This window comes from Haliotis rubra, unplaced genomic scaffold (genome assembly GCF_003918875.1).
Source record: "Haliotis rubra isolate DU_JTF1 unplaced genomic scaffold, ASM391887v1 Scf532, whole genome shotgun sequence".
NCBI classification, from domain to species: domain Eukaryota; kingdom Metazoa; phylum Mollusca; class Gastropoda; order Lepetellida; family Haliotidae; genus Haliotis; species Haliotis rubra.
In genome coordinates this window covers 671,677-693,030 of record NW_025767227.1, presented here as the reverse complement: position 1 = coordinate 693,030, position 21,354 = coordinate 671,677, and the positions used below count along the sequence as shown (strand labels likewise).

At 39.3% G+C, this 21,354-nt stretch overlaps 1 protein-coding gene across 3 annotated transcripts; it reads left to right on the top strand.

The window, feature by feature from the left end:
* The first annotated feature begins 2,916 nt into the window (after positions 1-2,916).
* On the top strand, positions 2,917-20,087 carry LOC124253137 (sulfotransferase 1A1-like). Of its 3 annotated transcripts, XM_046686855.1 has the most exons (8): positions 4,759-4,960; positions 7,455-7,487; positions 10,832-10,875; positions 14,667-14,866; positions 16,357-16,680; positions 17,548-17,651; positions 17,933-18,116; positions 18,513-20,087. In XM_046686855.1, the coding sequence occupies exons 2-8, from the start codon at positions 7,485-7,487 to the stop codon at positions 18,626-18,628; spliced, it is 975 nt and encodes a 324-aa protein (XP_046542811.1). In that variant the 5' UTR covers positions 4,759-4,960; positions 7,455-7,484; the 3' UTR covers positions 18,629-20,087. The 3 variants fall into 3 exon arrangements, with proteins under 3 accessions (XP_046542810.1, XP_046542811.1, XP_046542812.1); XM_046686854.1 differs by lacking the exons at positions 4,759-4,960; positions 7,455-7,487 and adding an exon at positions 2,917-3,064; XM_046686856.1 differs by lacking the exon at positions 7,455-7,487.
* The last annotated feature ends 1,267 nt before the right edge of the window (positions 20,088-21,354 follow it).

Here is a 21,354-nt window from a genome sequence, read left to right as displayed (position 1 = left end):
TATCTCTATCAACCCAGAAATTGAACCTGGTGTGTCCCAGAAATACTTCAAACGATGGGGCAAACTTATAAAGATATGATATAAAAAGACCCGACGTTCAGATCGGCTTGTTAGAACGGTTCTGAAACAACGTGGACAAGTTGTAAACGGAACACAGACGTCTAAACCCCTCCCGCATCTCTCTCGTAGAAGTTATTCGTAAAATTAGTTCATAAGTGATTGGGTATATAAACACAATCGTAGGACATTAATATGGTACAACGTACAACTCATTTGGTGATCACTGTGACATGTCAATACTTTTATTGAACTCAAATTGCCAAATCAAGCGATACCTCCCCGCATTTCCAAAGAGCATATTCCTCTCCTGGCCATGCTATGTTTCATCTTCATCACAATTATAGAGACTACATAAGTCACCCATGCTGAGTTGTACAGAAATAATATGCAATTAAATCAATTGGTGATGTCAGAATAGGATATTTTCATTTGAGCACATGAGAAAGGTCTTTCAACGAAACCCGTAGTCCAGGGATTAATTCTAAGTCCACTACATGTCATTTTCACTTGAAACCCATCAACATGTGGCATTGATGTGATAATCGAAAATCGTCTAAGTATAGCTATTTATGTATGTTTCTAAATTCACACCTTGAATTTTTATCCCTACCCATAATAATGATGAGAAACACAAACAACGGATGGCTTAATAGGCAAATACTGGGAAGTGTTGAAGACTGATCGAAGTGGGTCAAGTGCGAAAAGGTCGTAAAATATACCTGAATAACAGATTCCTAACGAGGGTTGGAAGCAGTTCCTAAATAGGGTTGGGAGCAGTTCCTAAATAGGGTTGGGAGCAGTTCCTAAATAGGGTTGGGAGCAGTTCCTAAATAGGGTTGGGAGCAGTTCCTAAAGAGGGTTGGAGGCAGTTCCTAAAGAGGGTTGGAAGCTGTTCCTAAATAGGGTTGGGAGCAGTTCCTAAATAGGGTTGGGAGCAGTTCCTAAGGAGGGTTGGAGGCAGTTCTTAAAGAGGGTTGGAAGCAGTTCCTAAAGAGGGTTGGACGCTGTTCCTAAATAGGGTTGGGAGCAGTTCCTAAATAGGGTTGGGAGCAGTTCCTACGGAGGGTTGGAGGCAGTTCCTAAAGAGGGTTGGAAGCTGTTCCTAAAGAGGGTTGGAAGCTGTTCCTAAAGAGGGTTGGAAGCTGTTCCTAAAGAGGGTAGGAAGCTGTTCCTAAGGTGGGTCCTCAACACACATCTCAAAATATAGCGCTAATGACAAGAGTACAATATAAACACGGACTATAGATCACCAGAAACTGAATAACAGTAACCGTCCGTTAGCTCTAGTCACGTAGGACCACACTGAAAAGCACAAGTCGTTCTTGGCATATTTACAGGTCTACAGTGTAGAACTTTTGATTTATCAGAGTTTACAGTCATGAAATTGTTCTCACACAAGTTATGTAAACTGTCCGAAAGTACTTTTAGGTCCTCTTCTTCTTCAGCTAACAGGATCAGACCGTCTGCATAAGTTAGCACTGTCAGTGTTTCGTCAATAAACGTCACACCAATATTGAAACTCTTTATGGTAGTTATCAAATCATTGATGTAGACGTTGAATAGCAGAGGGAAGGGAAGGCATCCTTGTTTAAGCCCACACTTGACGTTAAACCATTCAGTCATATTTCCATATATTCTGACACAACTCTTCACACTCTTGTAAAGGGAGATAATAGCTTTATACATCTTTCCAAAGATTCCAAGATCAGACAGTTTTCTCCACAATATAGACCTATCAATATTATCATAAGCCTTTCTAAAATCTATGAATGCTAAAAACGTCGATTTCTTTAAAGATTTCCGAGTTTCAACTATGGACGTGAGTGATGATATATGTTCTACTGTGGACCTGCCCCTCCTGAAACCGTTCTGCTCCTCAGCTATACAGTCCCTGGTTTCTGTATACTTGTACAGTCTTGTATTCAGCACCGAACAGTACAGTTTATAGCTTGAATTTGTCAAGGAGATACCTCTGTATGATAAAGGGTAATATTTATCAGCACATGATGACTTCGGGATAGGTTTGATGATACTCATAGCCCATTCACTTGGTATTTTCCCACTAGCAAAACACATGCTAAAAAGTGTATGTAAAAACTTAATACTGGTATTATTTTTCAAAACCTCAACAGGTATGTTGTCACATCCTGGTGATTTCCCTTTCCTCGCTTCATACACTTCATCCAACGTGAAGGGGTTATCGAGCCGAGATGTATAGTCGTCTGCGTCGGTTACCTCCCTTGGCTCCTGTGCAGAATTGAAAATCACATCAGAGTTACCGTTATTTAACAGATTACTGTAACTGTCTTTCCATGTATTCAACACAGTTTCCTGGTCCCCAGACAAAATACCATCAGGAAGTCTCACCTCAGTTGGGATAATGTGAATTCTGTTAAAACCAACTCCAACTTTTCCTTTTTGATTTTCCTCACAGAGATTTTCCACTTCTGATAAACTCTCTTTGTTGTAGCGTTGTTTACATCGTTTAGTTTCTTTATCAAAAACAGTCCTCTTCTTGACCTACAACTCTCTTTACTTCCGTTTGCGAACGTTATTACATCTGCACCATTCACGTTCAGCTCTACACATTTCATTCCACAACAAAGTTAGTTTCAGTCCACCAAGCTTTCTTCCGCAACTTCTTTCTCTTATTTGGTCCCCAGGTGAATGTCACATTTTTTGTGGCAGCGTTGACTCCATTTCCTGCTTAACTGTAGTTAGGAAGTTAGTATAGGCTGCATCCACATCCGAGTGACGATTCCAACTTGGATATAGTGTCATTAAGAACCTGTACACACAATGTAGACTCTAAAAAGGATTCAGGCACACATGTTACGTCATATCTCACACATGTCTCACTGGGCTGAGTACTGTTACCTATGTCATCAAGGTTCCAACGATATCACTTGTACAATACCACATGGGATTGGTTGAACGGAAACAACTATATTGGTTTCGGGTTTTGGTTTCGGAATTTGGACTCGTCCAGCGATTAGGGTGCCGGGTACGTTTAAGTATTTTGACTTTGTTTATCGTACATTTCTCTATACATATATTTGTACCTGTGCCGACCCTGCAGCCTTACCGGATATTTGTTTCAGATTGACAGTAGATAATCGACTGCATTATGTAAATATTTGTTCATCAGCTCAGATTTGCAAATCAACAGGGCACCTCTGCTATTTATAAAGAGTTATGTCCTTGCTTGTCGTCGGAGACGTGACCTAGAAAAAGAAATCACTATATCACGCTGACCTATGGAAAACGACAGATAAACTACTTTATTTTTAGTCGGTGATTCACACACCTCAGTGTCACGCACACCTTACAGGCTTGTTTGCACAGGGCCGACCTCGAGCGTGTCTCTTTGTGTCTCTCAACCTAGAAAATAAACCTGGAGTGTCCCAGAAATCCTTCAAACCATGGGATAAACTTATCATAAAGACATAGGAAAACCGATGCTCAGATCGGCTCTTGCTCTGATACATATTAGAGCAAGAGCCGATCTGAGCATATATATATATGGTTGTCAACATATTTGATGGATAAAAACCTAAGCTGGTATATTTGCAAAATGTGTTATATATTTACTTGCACAGTGGTTTGCCGAAGACAAATGCTTCAGAACGTTTTCATGACATTGTGTTCTTTTCCAGACTTTGATAAGACTTCACCAAATTTTAGAACAACTTGCATATAGTTTGGACGAAGATCAGTATTATCTTAGCAAATGGATCTATCTGAATAATTGTTGTATGTATGCCTTGTGATGAGTTAAGTTATTTTGCACCAGTATTTATGAAGCATACTTTTAATGTATATTTTGACATGAAATGAAACTCACTGAGCTGCATCTGAACATCTGTCATTTCATGTACAGGTAATACATGCCACTTCACTAGTGTTGTGCCTTTCCTAGATATGTACAATATAACTTAATTTGTGTTATGTCCCATGGGGATACCGTCTCAGATCCAATAGAACAAAGATTATTACTGATTAAGAAGCCATGATTTCGTTAATGGGCAGTGTAATTGACAAACATTTTGAACTTATTGCACCTTTCCACCTAATTCACATTAGCAGTAATGATAATACTTTTGAATAAAGGTTAATATAATAATTTCTTTTGCTGTGGTATCCTATTCCAATGCAAGGTAACTTTTTTGGATAACTGGGACCCTCTGTTAAATGAATTTGGCATCACAAGTTTCCTATATCTGTTAGATGGGCCCTAAACAGGTGCTGACTTAACTCGGATCCTTTCAACGTTATCAGATATTTCAACAAGTCAAATATTCTGGAAGTGGGACCATAGATTTGTATCTAAATTAGGATTCCAAGTGAACCATGGCAAAAAAGAAATTGAAAAAGAACGAATTGTTGAAAAATCGGATTTCCGTATATTCATTGCTTTTTTAGGTAACAATTGTTGTAAGGGTGCTACTATAAGAATAAATCGTCAGTTTGAATTTATAATGAGGTCCATGGTTTTGAGTCTATTTTTAGATGATGAGTCACTGCTCTCTATTTTATATTGAGATCTATTGTGTGAACACCTGGTGTGTCTATTTTTAGACCATCAGTCATTGTCTCAGGTCTATATTTAGATCTATTGTGTGCACACCTGGTGTGTCTATATTTAGAGTATGAGTCATGTTGTACATGGGTTTTCCCGCAACGTATTTTTAGACTCTGGTATATAAGCCCCACCAAACAGCCTCAAGTCATACTCAGTCTCTGAAGTCACTAGTGGATATACATTCAAGTGATTTCACACATTGTGGATATACCAGAGTGCATTTCTCATTGGATTATACTGTGTGCACTGGATTACTAAACAGACTCAGAGTGTACTGTGTACATCAGCCTCTCAACTATACATCAACAGAACATAAAGGTAAGTTACCCTCCACATTTGTGGAAACATACTAACATCAGAATAGGGAATTGAGACAACTTACCTCATGTGATCCATAGGAAATCCCTTACCACAAGCTTCACACATATGTCCATGAACAGATCGATTCACACACATATCCATTGTATCCACACATATTTCCATGAATACATATATGCATTGTTTCCAGCAGCACACCTATGTCCATGAATGGGTATATCCATTATTGAGGCAAACAGTGGTGGTAAATCTAGATGTTTAGAGGGGTTGGAACAAGTAACCCATTCATGTGAAGAAACAGATTGATTCATACTGTACTCCAACAATGAATGACTCATTTGCCCACCCGTAAGTCCGACCTACATCCATTCAAAGCTATGTTTACGGGAAGGGAATCCCCTCTCCCACCCAAGCATGAAGATTAAGAAAACAAGCGTATAATGGAGTGAAAAATAAATAACTTCAAATACATGTTACCGAGTGTCCATGTTAATACTGTTTTTCTTTCTTTTAATTTGCGACAGCCTCCTAGTGAGGTGTGCCATGTTCATTCTGCCATAACATTGCCTCTCCCTACGTTCAATGAACCGAGAAGCATGACGGCCTTCACGCCCATTGAAGAAACCAGGTCATAGATCGCGTCCCCCGCCGCCATTTTGAAACCCAATGACACTATTGAAATTATAAAAAATGAAAATCGTGGAAATCATAGCTTGTGGAGAATATTAGAATCCCTGTAGAATCGCTATGCATACAGAATATTAGAATCCCTGTAGAATGAGCAACATGTGTTATGTCAATCCAACACAATAATATGAATAAACTTCGGTGTGTCATACAAATGTACATGATATACACTATTCATGCGAAAATTATGCTCTAAACTAATACTTTTACAGTCGTTCTGTGTACTATGTTCAACGTTCGCATGCAAAACGATAACAACAACATGCTTAACTCCCCCAATATCTGGATGAAAGTATGTCACTATTGCGTGTCAGGCTGCCATATTGAATGTTAAGGCTTGCACAAATAAAATGTTAGTATTTTTAACATGAATTCGAGCTCCGTACATTGGGAATGTAACACAAACTACCTGGACAATCCGACACCAAAAAAACATGTCTTAAGACAAACATTTTTTTCTCCTGATTGAAATACACAATGACTACAGAAATACAAAATACATAGAATAAACACAACCTTAGCATGTATTACAAAATGTACATGATATACACTATTCATACGAAAATCAACTAATACTTTTGCAATCGTTCAGTGTGCTATGTAACACCCGTAACGTCGTTAAAGGCATCCAGACCATGAAAACAACGTGCTTGAAATACTGTTAGACACTGCATAGATCGACTTACCAGTCCAGAGTTAAAAAATCCACAATACATCCATCACATATGTGTATATACGTGTCTCAGCCTAAAAACCGGTTCTGTGTCAAACCGGTTCGCAAACGACACTTTCAAAACGGCCACATAACCAAACCGGCTACATATCCCAAACGGCTTTGTAGACCAAAAATGGCTTTACAACACTAGTGACCATTTGTAATAGCTTGTGTATTTATAAACCGTTTATATATATGTATAGCTATATATAAATGGTCACTAGTGTTATAAATATATATTTATCTACAAACGCCGTTTATATATACATTTGCTTATTACAAATGGTCACTAATGAAACGAATTCTAATGATCTGTAATGAATATATATTATATATATATATATATATATATATATATATATATAATGATATATATATATATATATATTACAGATCATTAAAATATTGTTGTATTCAATACAGATCATTAACAGTTGTTATATTCAATACAATGAACTGAAACAGTTGTTATCTTCAATACAATGAACAGGAATGACGTTTAAACTGAAACTTGTATGTCTGATAATAGTATGAGGAGGTTAAACATTTCTGTGGATTCAGTGAAATAGGGTTGAAATTGGTATTATAAAAACCAAGAATTGTACAACAGTTGTCTTATGTCAATCCTACAGCAATTCATTCAGTGAGTTTAGTACACTCTCAGCAGCTCTATGGCGGTGGTCTGTACATAATTGCCCAGAAAATCCAGTGATCAACAGCATGAGCGTCATTCTACACAATGTGCCATGTGTCAACCAGCGAGCCTGACCACCCGATTCCGTTAGTCGCCTCTTATGACAAGCATGGGTTACTGAAGGGTAACCCAGACCTTCAGAGGTACAATACATTTAGAAACAAGACAGATATACAGATTTCATTGTTTATTAGCTCCGTTTCAAATGAGTAGACATTAGGATAGGAGCTCTCCCAAATGCCTACTTTACATCTGTTGTCTTATTACCCTTCATCTTTACTCTCTTCATCAGATGTCATGTCTTCATCTTCAGTCATGCCTTCGACCCAAGACTTATATTGGTACAATTTTGAAATCACTTCATGATACATATTATTTGTGTCTTTTACTTGTTTCAGTATTCCTTGTGTCTTTGGACCATACTGCATATGGTACAGATAAGTAATAGATTGGGCATACGTCTCTTTAAACGTGCTCCACATCAATTTGTTCAGTTTGGCTTGAATCATGTCTTCATTTAAACCTCTTTTTATGTACAGCTGTCATTTCTCATCCAAAAAGTCTTTATTCAGCTCACGCGTATGTGAATACATTTGTCTTATACCTTGCTCTTCAAGATCAGCCATCTTATTTTTCCTGTTGTGTGTGACATCGCTTAATGATTCAACATCATCGTCCTCATTTTCCATTTCAGGACATTGTTTATCATGTAAATGTCTTTGTAAGTTATGGTTAGTGCTAAACACTTGACCACAATAGTCACAGTCCACCAGAGGACGTGGTCTCTTCACAGGTGAGAAGTTGTTGTCTTCCTCCCACTGCCTTTTCACTTGGGGTATCCCAGGAGGACCCACTGAAGACTTTTCGGGACACCAGTTTCTTCTGTGTTTTTGCAAATCTTGCACATCTTGAAATATGAGTCCACAGTCATCACAAGATGGCATGGTTGTGAGGTTTGCTTCACACGTCTGCTCACGCTTAACATCTAACTCGGACTGAATTGTCCTGGCTTGGAGGTGTCCTTTTAAACTGAATGCATTGGGACAAACTCGCATATGGGGAGGTGTTTGGGTTTTAGGAATGAAGTCCATTCAGTCTTGATTGCACAGCAATCGGCAACGACAGTCTTGTCGAATGGGTAATGTCCACACACATCCATGATATCCCAGACCAATGGTAACACGTCTGCACAGTACAGTGTCTAAACCAAGAATGGCTTTACACCCAGTAACTGTAGTCACTAGGGTTGCAGAAGGAACACTGGAGGTACCCCATCTGATTCTGATGATCCTCTTGTGCCATACAGGGGACCATGCCCTTCAGTTTGGGCACAAAATCAGGCATCACTTCCACACAGAATCCTAGTTTCTTCCACTGGTCCAGGGACAGCAGGATACCCTTGGCACAAGGAACCATAGATTGCATAGAGTTATCCCAACAACACTGTCGAATCTCTATACCTGTGTTATCCATGACAACAAACACATTAGCTCCCAAATGCCACTGGGGGCTAGGTTTCCCTTCCTTGACAGCCTCCTCAATGAATCGAATAGCTCCTGGGAGATCCACCCAGTGTTTCAAACTCAACACAATCCCCTGTTTGGTTGAGTAGGTCTTGCCACTCGGGTACACTTCATACTTCCTCACATGAATGTTCAATACGCCATCCCATGTCGTGGCTGTCACATAGACGTTGTCCCCCAGATGTAAATGGCATCTGGGATCCTGTCGTTCTGTCATCTGCTTGTCAGTCTCAAGACCCAGCAATGTCATCGCTTGTATCTCTCCACATTCCTGCAATGCTTTGCAGAAGAGGGTGTAAGCTTGAGGGCCCCGTCTAGGAAGCATATCTAACAATTCTCAGACCCGATCAAAAGACGTCCATGGTTTCTCAATAATCTCAGCTTTCATGAAACAAGTAAGCACACCAAACTGCATCAGTTTGTTGACCACATCTTCTACACGTTGTATACTTGTCACGAGATTGGAGCGGTTCTTCCTGAGGATCTCGCGGTGAATGGTTTCCATTTTCAAGGCCAATAGAACCAGTAGAGTCAAGAGCATAAGATCCGTACGATGTCTCTGGCGACTGAAGTCAGAATGATATGGAGGACTGTTCGGGGGACTTTATATTACCCACCCGAGTCTAAAAATAGAAACACCAGATGTTGATATGAGTCATGGTCTAAATATAGACCTGATGCAATGACTCATCATCAAAAAATAGACACACCAGGTGTTCACACAATAGATCTCAATATACAATAGAGAGCAGTGACTCATCATCTAAAAATAGACTCAAAACCATGGACCTCATTATAAATTCAAAATGGACGATTTATTCTTATAGTAGCACCCTTACAACACACAATAACCCTATGAATTCATATTATGGGTTTAACTTCACTTGAACAATGGATAAACAAACAAAGGTAATGCTGTGACCGCTCACGTTCTACTTTTAGAAAACACGATCTGCATCTTGCACATGTGCTTGTGTTTACAGTGGGATTTTACAAACTTCGTATTTCGATGTCATTTACAAATGACGGATACCAAAGTACCACAAGCCGCAGAATTCATCACCAATGCAATCAAGTTTTGAGCACCGTTGATGTTCACGTTTTTGTGCATTTGTCTCAGATCGCTATCGCAATGTATTTTTTTGGTTCAAATTTCAATTAAATTTGTGTTTAATCAGACTATAAAATGTTACAGGTACCATTTTAATAGACGATATTAATTTTCAAAGCATATGTACTGCTTCCACTGTTTCAGTGTAGGCTGTGGCTTTCAGTGCAATTAAAGAAAAAATACCTGACATACTATTTTTTTATTTATTATCTCATGTTACTGGGAGGTATGGCAAAGGCAAAATGTTGACTTTCATACAAATTTTGTGAATAATGTTACTCAAAGGCTTAAAGATATATATACACAAGAATGGGTAGGAGCACTGTCATTGTCAAGTAAATGTTTCTATTATAGAATGTTTAAATCCCATATATACAGAGAGAATTATCTGCTGTCACTAAATATCAAGAAATTTCGAAAGGCTTTTGCTCGGTTTAGGGGTTCCTCACATGACTTGGCTATCGAAACAGGGAGATATCATAAAATAGAGAGGGAAAATAGAATTTGTACATTTTGTGATCTTAATTGTGTAGAAGATGAATATCACTTCCTCTTAATTTGCCCATTATATTGTGAGTTAAGAAAAAAAAATGTCCCAAGATATTATTCTGTATATCCCGATAGGGTGAAATTTTCTTTGTTAATGAGTACTGATGACAATGTTCTTATCCATAAGTTATCAACCTTTATCTATCAAGCATTGTCTCTAAGAAATAAACATAATAATCCATAGAATGTATGTACTCATATTGTTATTTGTTACGAAATGGTATGATGTGGTGCGATGTGATATGATATGATATGATACATGGTATGATATGACATGATGTAATTTGGGGTGCTTTGATATGATGTGATACGACAAAGTATGTGTAATGCGATGTTATATGATGTGATACATTTTGATGAGATATGACATATTGTGATTTGACTATTTTTATTCTTTTCTATGATATTGTGTACTATGTTCTTGTATACTATGGGCCCGTGACCTTCAGTATGAATAAAGATTGATTGATTGATTGATGTTACTGTGATGTTAAGATAAAATAAATACAAAGTCCATGCTTCATTGTCAAGTGACATGATTATCTCGCTGTGGCAGACCACTGATACACTGGATGACATACTCCTTTTTCAGCTGTTCAAAATGTCATCGACTCAAAGTGATGAACAAACTGTGATGTAAGTATTTTCTGAAGATTGTATATTTCTGAATTATTTATTAGTAGTAATCTTTAGTCAGACATGTGTTTCATGGCTTAGTATTTGTCTAATCCCCTGCTTTAAGTTCCCCTTATACAGGCTTCGCTTGCCATTTGAGAAGCGTTCTTTGGACCTATTTTAGCGTCAACTCTGGCTGCTATTACAGGCCACTTCAGTACTGACTAAAGTAATGTTGCATAACCCTAAGTGAGCGATCCCTTGTTATATTGTATTTGTCAATTGATCGTTTACTATAACATTTTATTTGCCCTCAAACTAGTTTTTAGAAAACTGTGATACGGGATTTTATACTATTGATATACATTTGTCATATACGTATATTATTCTCTCGTCACAACATGACTGAAATACTGCTGATTTGACGAGAAATATAAACTCACTCACACACTCGCTTATTCAGTGACTTTGAAATATAATTGAATTAATTGACAATTGGCATATTTTTATACTTGCAATTAAAAATGTTATGATATGGATATGTTAGTCTATGTCTCTCTAGGTACTTATGTATCTACCTGTTATTAATCTGAGTATATTTTTTGTTTTAAGTGATGGCTGTACCAGTAACTTTAAGCTTAGCATATTTGTGGTTTTATATGATGGCTAAATTTGACTACAATCGCCAGCGGCTGGAAGGATGGTGTAAATCCAGCTAAGGTCCATGCAGGAATCAAAAGTACTGTAAGTTCCCATGGTCCCTAGTATGGTGATCTACCTTCAGTTGTTGGCGATCAGTAACAGCCCAGTTTTGTATTGTATGGTACAAAATAGTGTTCTACTTTTAATGATATATGCTAGCTAGTTTTGACTCTTTCTGTGATAGTCTCGTTGTTTTTACTGTCCTTTGCTGACAGATTATGAAACTTTATTTCTTATCAATGTATAACTTGATTTAGTTACTATATGGCTGGAATAATACCCATGCGACTAAAAATCTTAACTCACGCACTCATAACCCTACGTGATGCAAGTTTGAGATGAACACCAACTGTGTACAAACAGAGGAGCCGGTATTCTGCAGAAATATCCATTCTCTTACAGACCCTATCGCAATGTAATACATACGAACTACAAAATGCATTGGAACTGGCTGCACGTACACGACATAGCAGTACGCGGCCTCTTTTTATCATCAACAAAACTCCCATCCCATTCTCGTGTGAACACATACACACACCACGATGTGGCAATGCTGAGGGTACAAAGATAGTCTACAGACCAAGGAAAGGGGAAACGTTTAACATGTTCTGCAGGCTACCCTTGATGTAGCTATCTTTGGCGTTCCTACTTCTCCATCTACCATGTCTTTTAAACATGGGATCCTTAACACCGCTGTTAGCTGCAGCAGAAGCATCCAGGCAGGATGCTGTGTAAGCTATGCAGGCACAAATTGTCTAAAAGAATCCATGAACAATTGTCTTAGGCGAGAATAAGACACAGGGACATCGTCTGAAAGAGTTTAGACACATGTTTAAATGTCGTGTGAATGAAAACAGTAAATTTGACAAAATTAACACACTGATGCATGATTATTTTTCGACTGCCCGCTGTAAAAAACATGCCCATTTCTGGCCCTATTGTAAAAGAGAAAGGTATTCAGTTTGCTTCAGAATTAAATGTCAACATGTTTAAGGCATCAGATGGTTGGCTGGCACGCTGGATGGCACGATACGACATCAAACAGTTCAAAGTGAGCGGCGAATATGATGACTATCAACACGTTGCTCAGTTGTATTTTACGGCAAAGGGAAGATCATTCTCAGGTTGAAAAGGAAAAAGTGCCCCTCTATACCGGCATGTTATGTTGGTCCCAACGAATGCCGGTTTAGAGGGCTTCCACTGTATATTCATTTGAATCTGGATGTATTTTAGCCAATTCTAGATATGCTCCAAATAAGCCACAGGACACAGAATATACCAATAACGAACCATAAACATCGATCTTTGATTGTTCAATGAAAAGCATCATATGCGTATCATATAATACAATATTAGATCTTGCAATGTGAAGAAGTTCCATTGATTTAGAAACAAACAGCATGGGCAAGTAAGCGCATTGAAACGATTCTTAGTTGTATCAAACTGTTGGACTCGGCAGACCAACACACACATGAGCATGACGAATGCTTTAAAATGATATTTGAACCAACTCAAACGATTCAAATTACAATGGTAATTTCTCAGACATACAACATGAATGTGTCTACCGATTCGATGCTGCGAGACCATAAGTTGTGCACAAAAACTCTGGCAAAACAGCAGCTAAATCACGAAAACCACTTGGCAAAACCTTGATCTCATCTCTGTAGGTACAGGCAAACACATTTGTAAACAGAACATAAAAGATAAGAATCTTCTGAAATCAACACGCAAAGCCAACATATTAAAATGCAAATTATGTTCACCGAATAATCCTCCTTTCACTCTAGAAATTACATAAGACTTTTTGGCTCTAGGAAGATATTTGTAGCCAATTCAGGCTCTAGGTAAGTTCATCCACTCAGAAACCTGTGGAATAAACAAAGAATTTGCTGATAACACTGGCCAGAAATATGACGAGTGCCATTTTGGAACGTCCAAGGTGCCCATGGCACCACATTCAAACATATGCCAAATGGTTCTTTGAATTAGACAAACAGGAGGGACGACCTAATTAACAACCCTGTTCCAGTTGATAGTCAAACTATCAGCAACGTCGCATCCTGGATTTGCAATGGCTGGAATTCAGACATTGGGATTGGGTATCTGGGTTAACGTCAGTGTGATCGGGGTTTCCATTTGGCATGTATTTGCTAAAAAATGTTTTAGCATAGCCCAGTAGTCATAGTCCACGACTTTGCTGTCAGTTCTCTGATTCTCTGATCTGGGAATCCATTGCGTGCTTAGCCTAACATTACGAAATGAATACAACTAGAAATACTGAAAAGTGACTGACTTGATATTCCGGAATCACAAGGTCAGAATCTGCTTTTGCAATCTTTTTATCATCATCATCATCATCATTACAATCGTCTGCTACTTCGTTAGATAAGTAATTACAACCCTTTCAGGTGAATCAGCTATCTTTATCAATTTATATCCTCTTTCCAACCTCTCTATCTCCTCTTCCATCAACTTTTCTCCTTCTGCAAAATCATGGCTTTGAATAGCATATCTCGCCTTCCCTTGACCAAGAATTCCGAATCGAATTTCAATCTTTTAAAAGGTTCTTGTCAATCTGAAGAAATCCATCTCTCAAAAGAGAAATCTTGTTATTTACTGACAGTTCAATCTCTTCACGGTTGGAATGAAGAGTGTTTTCTCCAAAATGACATCGAGCTTTTACGCGGTTGTAGAAAATCTGGTCCATAGTCAGTATTCACGAGCACTGCCGTGTAAACTAACGAGAGAGGCGAGGTTTAATGACCCAACAGGGCCCTGCAAAGAGCAGTATAGTTACCCCCAAGCTAATTGCTTACCACTAGGAAAAAGTAGTTTCCCTGTAATTCATACTTCAACCAAAAGAAACATCATGAAACATACGCATTGCATTCACTGTTTACATTGCTTTCGATGTTTCATTTTTTCTGCGTAACAGATCTCACTCTGCTCCTGTGCCCAGAAACCCGGGGCAGCCACATGTTGGTGTGACAAATTAACGGGAACGACCTTCCAGTAACACTGTAGGTGGTACTGTAGGTGGATTTTAGTTTGACACGAATATGGATATCACTTAGCATACATATCTTGATCATGAATGTTGCTTCCAGGAATCCCAACATTGGAGAGGTGCTCGATCTGAGGAACGCGAAAGGACATGGATTCTATTGTTACGAATATGATGGACTGTATTTGTTTGTGCCGCCCCCTTCCGTACTGAAGGGAGGTCATCATGTAGACAAACTCAGAAGTATCAGCGAAGCCGAACTGAAGGACGATGACATCATGATCTGTGCGTATCCCAAATGTGGTAGGTACATATACAATTGACTGACTGTCTGACTGATTTTTGTTTAACGCCGCACACAGCAATATTCCAGGACTATGGCGGCGGTCTGTAAATAATTGAGACTGGACCAGACGATCCAGTGATCAACATGCATGAGCATCTACGCAATTAGGACATGATGACATGTGTCAACCAAATCAGCGACCCGGATCACCTGATCCGGTTAGTCGCTTTTAACGACAATTCGTTTAACCATTCTTACCCGAATTATATTCAATGCTGCTGTCATAGTTATTCCAGCTACGTCACTGCGACACCAGGAGAGGGTCTAATCCAGACAAACCTCTGACAGAATGAGTACTGAAACTCTGCCACGTCATAGGGTTCGATGATCTCCCCTTTCCTATTTCAGATGGGTCTTGTAGCATTAATGAAAGACTGAGGACTTCTTCTACCCTCACACAGTGAGGATGAAGATGAATCACAGTGACTTCTTTTAAGACATACCTGAAGGCAGTTTTGTTCAATTGTGATTTGAATGGCATCTTGGTCGTGTCAACGCATGCCTCATGCTATTATAATATGTCTCAGTTACATTATGGCGTGTCGCAGTTTCTCACAACTTGCGGAATGTGTCGACCCTCACTTCACCTAAACGGGTGGTAGAATGGGCCCAAATCTATCGTTCGGCAAGTCATGCCAAGCCCTGTGCATTAATTGTACTTATATATGATTTGGAATTGTTCATTTAACTCAGCTTGCATTTGTAGCATGCTGTTATGAAATTTGCCTGGATGCCCAGAAGGCGGTGGCTCAGGGGCCAATCTGGTGGACTGATCAATTTTCAATTTGCCTTCCACTGGCATATAACATTGTCCTTGTGATACACCATAGTGGGTGGGGATCTGAGATGGTGAACTTTCTGTTATATTAATGGTACAACAAACAGATCTTCGGATGCCTGGAACGGAACTTTGGTGGCATCTTCAACTGATGGTGAACTGCTAAAATTAATCCATTTGCCACATCAAAAGCTATTTATGGCATTGTTATTTACGATCTGACTGTCCGCTCATTAAGTGTAAAACAGTGAATCAACCAGCCACCTTATTAGCCACACAAGACTCTCAATACTAGTGAAGGTGTCCTGAGAGACAGAGACCGTTGCCCTGCTGATATGAGGGGAACCCAAATAGTAGCAGAATCTGCAACTTGGACATGTGCTTGTGTTTAGGGTTTATATGATAATACGATGGGAATTTTACAATAACAACAACCAACAAAATTCAGTTACTCCTCTATTTTGCACCAGAGTACCAGAGTATCACAAAATTCACCACTGGCTCAACCAAATTTCGCCGGCAGTGACGCCATAGCGATTGGCCATTTAGTTGGCCTCCCGACATATAAAAAGAGCTTGTGGGCGGGGTTTAACGACAGGGACTGGGTTGGCCTATTGTATTGCAATTTGAGAATACCATTTCAGGTGAAAAACTGCATTACTGTTTTAGGAACCCATTGGTTGTGGGAAGTCACCAAGATGCTTATCAGTGGGACCATCAAGTATGAAAAGGGTGTGAAAGAGTCCAGGATGTTGGAATGGACCTTCAAGGATGGAATAGAAGCAGTGCCACCTCCACGTGTCTTCAACACCCATCTCCCTCTGCGCATGCTCCCTAAACAGGTCGTGGAGAAGAAGATCAAGTGTATCCAGATCATGCGGAATCCTAAAGATGTTTGTGTGTCCTACTTCAACCACCTCAGAGACAGGGCAAAACCGTGGGGTTATGACGGGGACTTCTCCGAGTTTACAGAGACATTTCTCGCAGGGAAATGTAAGTACAACGAGTGGTTGATCAAAGTAAGAATATCTCGTTCATGTGGAAAAGGTGTTTATCTTTCACCGTGACCAGACTAGGTCAGATTGTGGAGTACTCGCCTGTTCCAGCGATACGGACACAAACAAGTTCATTTTAATCAGTGCCGATGACACGTCAAATCAGGCAATGAATCCACTGGTGTTGTCAACATACACGGGCTGGTTTCAGCCTGGAATGGGGTCGAAGTTGTACTCACAAATACGTCAGTGTCCTATCCATGCAGGGACGGGAACTGGAAATGAGTTGTATATCCAACTTCGACCCTTCTCCAGCTAACCTGCAAATGGATTCAGTTTTAGATCACATTGTTTGACTTTGATCTTCCTTATTTTAGCTGTCATGACTTCTCCATAATAACAACAGGTTCACCACACATTAGGATTCGAGTTGAGTGACGATTTGGAGTTATTTGTAGTGGCAATACACATGGCCTGGTTCCAGCCTGAGACTGGGTCTAACTTATATTTACAAACACGTCAATGTCCTGTCCACAAAGGGTCACGATCCATGTCCATTTAAATGATTTAATTCAAACAAAGCCACGACGTTACAAAAGAACACCAGATACTTTGGTACTGGTTCCTAGCACATGATCTTGTTGCAGCCTGAAACTTGGTCTAACTTATATTTACAAACACGTCAATGTCCTAATCCCAGCACTAGAACTGGCACAAGTCTGTATTACGACAACCGTTTTGGGGTTGATGCTACTCATGGACAGGAACTTGACGTGTTGGAGAATCAAACTTTTCTAGATAAAGTGTAAGGTGATTCAGCTGTAAGCCATTGATTCAACTTCATCCTACGCTCCGTTATTTGTAGTGCCGGATGGATCCTATCCCAACTATCTGCGTGCATGGAAAGTTGAATTGGCAGCTGCACCAGATTTACCAGTCTTGCATTTGTTTTATGAGGAGATGCTCCTTGTAAGTATTGACATCCAACAACAAATATTCGTTTTTCTTTCCAAACTTGCATAAACCTCGTTGTTGACCAAACATGGAAGTTTCATATACATGAAGTAAACCATGTACATTATTGTATAACTGCCTCTCTAATATAATATTAAAACTAGTTTTTTGAGTTTACAGAGATTTACAAATCACACAATCTATGCTTAATGATATACATGCAATGGTACAAACAGACAAGAACTGTGACCATTTTTTGAAACAAGCAGCAAAGATTCTAACACCACTACTTTCAGAACCCTCTCAGGACTGTGAAAGACATCGCGAGATTCCTAGGCCTTTCATCTACAGACCAGTTCTGTGAAGACGTTGCGGATGCATGTTCCTTTAAGAAGATGAAAAAAGTTGATCAGGAAATGAAAACTAAATTAGACATGAAGATCTGGGCAGATGGCTCGGAAGGAACTTTCTATAGAAAAGGTACAAGAAGTTATCACTTTAGTCTTGGAAATGCATAGGTGATTAGAAATAAATATATATAAAATAATACCCTTCGTAATAGTACCCTTTTGGCGTACCCTTCACATACACACATCATGGGTTTATGCTACTTGACATGTCTGACTGTCGACATATCTAATGGTACAAGGAGCTACATACAGTAAATGTTGCCATCTGTACTTGTACCAACGCATGTAAATCAGAAGTTTCCGTATTATGATATAAATACACGCTTCTTCAAGATACATAGTGTTCCAGATGTAACTAACGCACCTTGTATTTGTTGTTCATTACTATGTTTCCATCATATGGCTCTTTGACAAATGGGTGCCTGTTGCCAGTACGCTTCCCTTGATAATTCGTTTTCTGTTTCAGGTGAAATCGGAGACTGGAAGAATTGGTTCACTGTGGCAGAAAATGAGAGATTTGATCAAATATGGAATGCCAAGATGAAGGATTCTGGTTTCGAGTTTACCTATGCGCCTGCATGAGATCGAAGCAAATGCAATGGCTTCATGCAAACTGATATTTCAAAATTATGATCGCTAAGAACATGGTGCTTTATAATGTTTCATAAAATCATTTTACATGGGCAAGATGATGTCAGACGATGCTTTCTTTATGAATTTACGTAACACATGACAGACTTCATTATGGCCCTTCCTTCCACGTTTAATGAATTTGTTGCTAATAAGTTTTAGCGTATTAGCGGTATAGGTTCTTCAGAATGTCATGGCGTTGTGCTTCGACGGTAATGGTAGTTGTGATTAATGACACCAACTGAATGACGTCGTTCGGATCTATCATGAGACAAAAACATACACACTAATGGAGGTAAAAGTAAGTTCACGAAACCACTCACTACTGATATATTGAGAATACAACAAAACAATTATCATATTCAAAAGATTTCTGCCCAAAGCAGATTGAATAACATTTCTGTGTTCTTATTTGAGCTGAAGATGTCGTTGTCGGCACGGATCCTATAGATCGGTATCCCAGGTCCGTTTACCTTACCCAAGCCAAAATCTGAATACATCACATCTACCCTGGGACAAACTGAATCGCACTGATGTAGGTAGAAGTAAATTGGACACACCAATGTGTATACTACTCACTATTGATAAAAAAGCAACACAACCCTTCCTATATTTGACAGATTTTCTGACAAAAGCAGACTGAATACCTCTAAGGTCCTAAATGACCTCGACATGTTCTCCCATGGTTCACTCATTTAGCGATTATTTCTTCGTGAGCTGAGATTTGTAAATCGGTAGTGCTCTTCTGCTTTTTATGAGGAACTGTGTGATTGCTTGGCATGATGCGTTTTCCATTCAGAACTGGCTAATTCGAAGACATGGTCTGGAAAATAAAATCACTATATTAGGCTGACCCTATGGAAAACATACACTAAGGCAGATAGACTACCACACTATTGTTCATGACCGAAACTCACACACCCCAGTGTCACGTACATCAGCCAGGCTTGTTTGTACAGGACCAATCAGCCCTCCCACCAACAAACATCCCCAAGCCATATAATCCAGTTTGACAAGAATGAGGATTGAACAAAAAGAAAAATGTTTAGAAGCCATCGAAATCCGCTGCCACAAGCATACCATCGGCCTACGAAGAGATAGTCAAGCTATAGACTGTTTCTGTTCGCAAACTATGAGTCTGTATTTTACTGGTTTACCACCAAATCGTTCCTGCTCAATGGCTGCATGGCCCGTGCTGTTTGTCGTTCTCACTTCCCACCTGGCCTCTTCCTAGCATGTACCACTTGTTATTCAATTATATGCTGTTGTTAATGCCAGTTTGATGGTCACAACGCACTTTGTATATTTACTTCTCATCACTTGATTGTAGCCACTGTTAGCTTGATAATGAAGAATAAATCGACAGTGAAACGTCGCTCTGTGCAATAAACAAGAAGTTGTTATCCATAAAGGCGTATGATTCGTTATTGTCTCGAGAAGAGAAAATAAATATGTGAGTGAGTGAGTGAGTATGGTTTTACGCCGCTTTTAGCGATATTCCAACTATATCACGGCGGGGGGACACCATGTGGGGAACCGAACCCGGGTCTTCGGCGTGCCGAGTGAACGCTTTACATCTATTCTCACGAAACATGTACCAATTAACTGACTTCATGTCTCACCCAGTTTTAGTCACTAAATTAAACAATGTCAAGTGAAAATCAGATTTCTGTGGTTGACTACACCGGGTTTGACTTCCTTCCTTGAATTGTCTCATTTGAAGCCATTTTCCAAATGAGTGTATAGTTTATCATTCTCTTCCCACAGAGGTTACTTGTCATATCTTCCTACGAACCTCTGTTCTAATACGGCCATATTTCCCGGTTCTCGTAAAATCCCCTAGCGGCAAAAGATCGCAACACGAATTATCTCCCTTCTTTCTATCCAATCAGAACACGTGTTACATCGACTTAGATTCAATTTGACTAACACAAGCAAATGCGGGGCCACAAATATCCCCCATCTGCCGGGGAATTGTGTTGATGTTACACACAAGACGTTTAATGGCTAGCTTGTCCGTTGTCAACGAGGGCGATGGAGACGCCACTGATCCGCCATAACATGACTGAGTTCTGTCTAGAAGAAACGTTTGCGCATCGCACAGGGGAAGAAATTTAGTTTTTCTCGAAGCATACAGAAATTACCGAGGCCTTGCGAATGATCACTTTTGAAACAACGTCGCTGATTGCACAACTAAATCTGATTGCCTCCAATCACGAGTCTTGAACGCTCACACCATGAAAGGGCCGTATTAGAACAGAGGTTACGTAGGAAGATATGACAGGAGTAACCTCTGTGGGAAGAGAATGAAAGTTTATATGAAATATAAAAAATATAACAAGTTGGAATAGTTCAGTCTCTTTTAATAACTGACAATAAACCTGAAGCCCAGATCAAGTAAACAGTTACAACATAAACTCAATGGAGCTGCAAGTCTGCACCCAAACATCCTGTATTTTCCGCTGCACATTTATCAACGGAAGTCAATTACTAAACTGTGGATAGTTTTTGTGTTTCTACCATCGGTTAATTGCTATCGGAGATTCAACAATTGCAATCCATTGTTAGTTCGATGCATCTTTAAAGGAACTACTTATGTGTGAGGAAATCCTGAACAATTGAGCGAAACAATTGAGGACGTCATCGAATTTGAATAACGGGTTATATTGTGATCATGT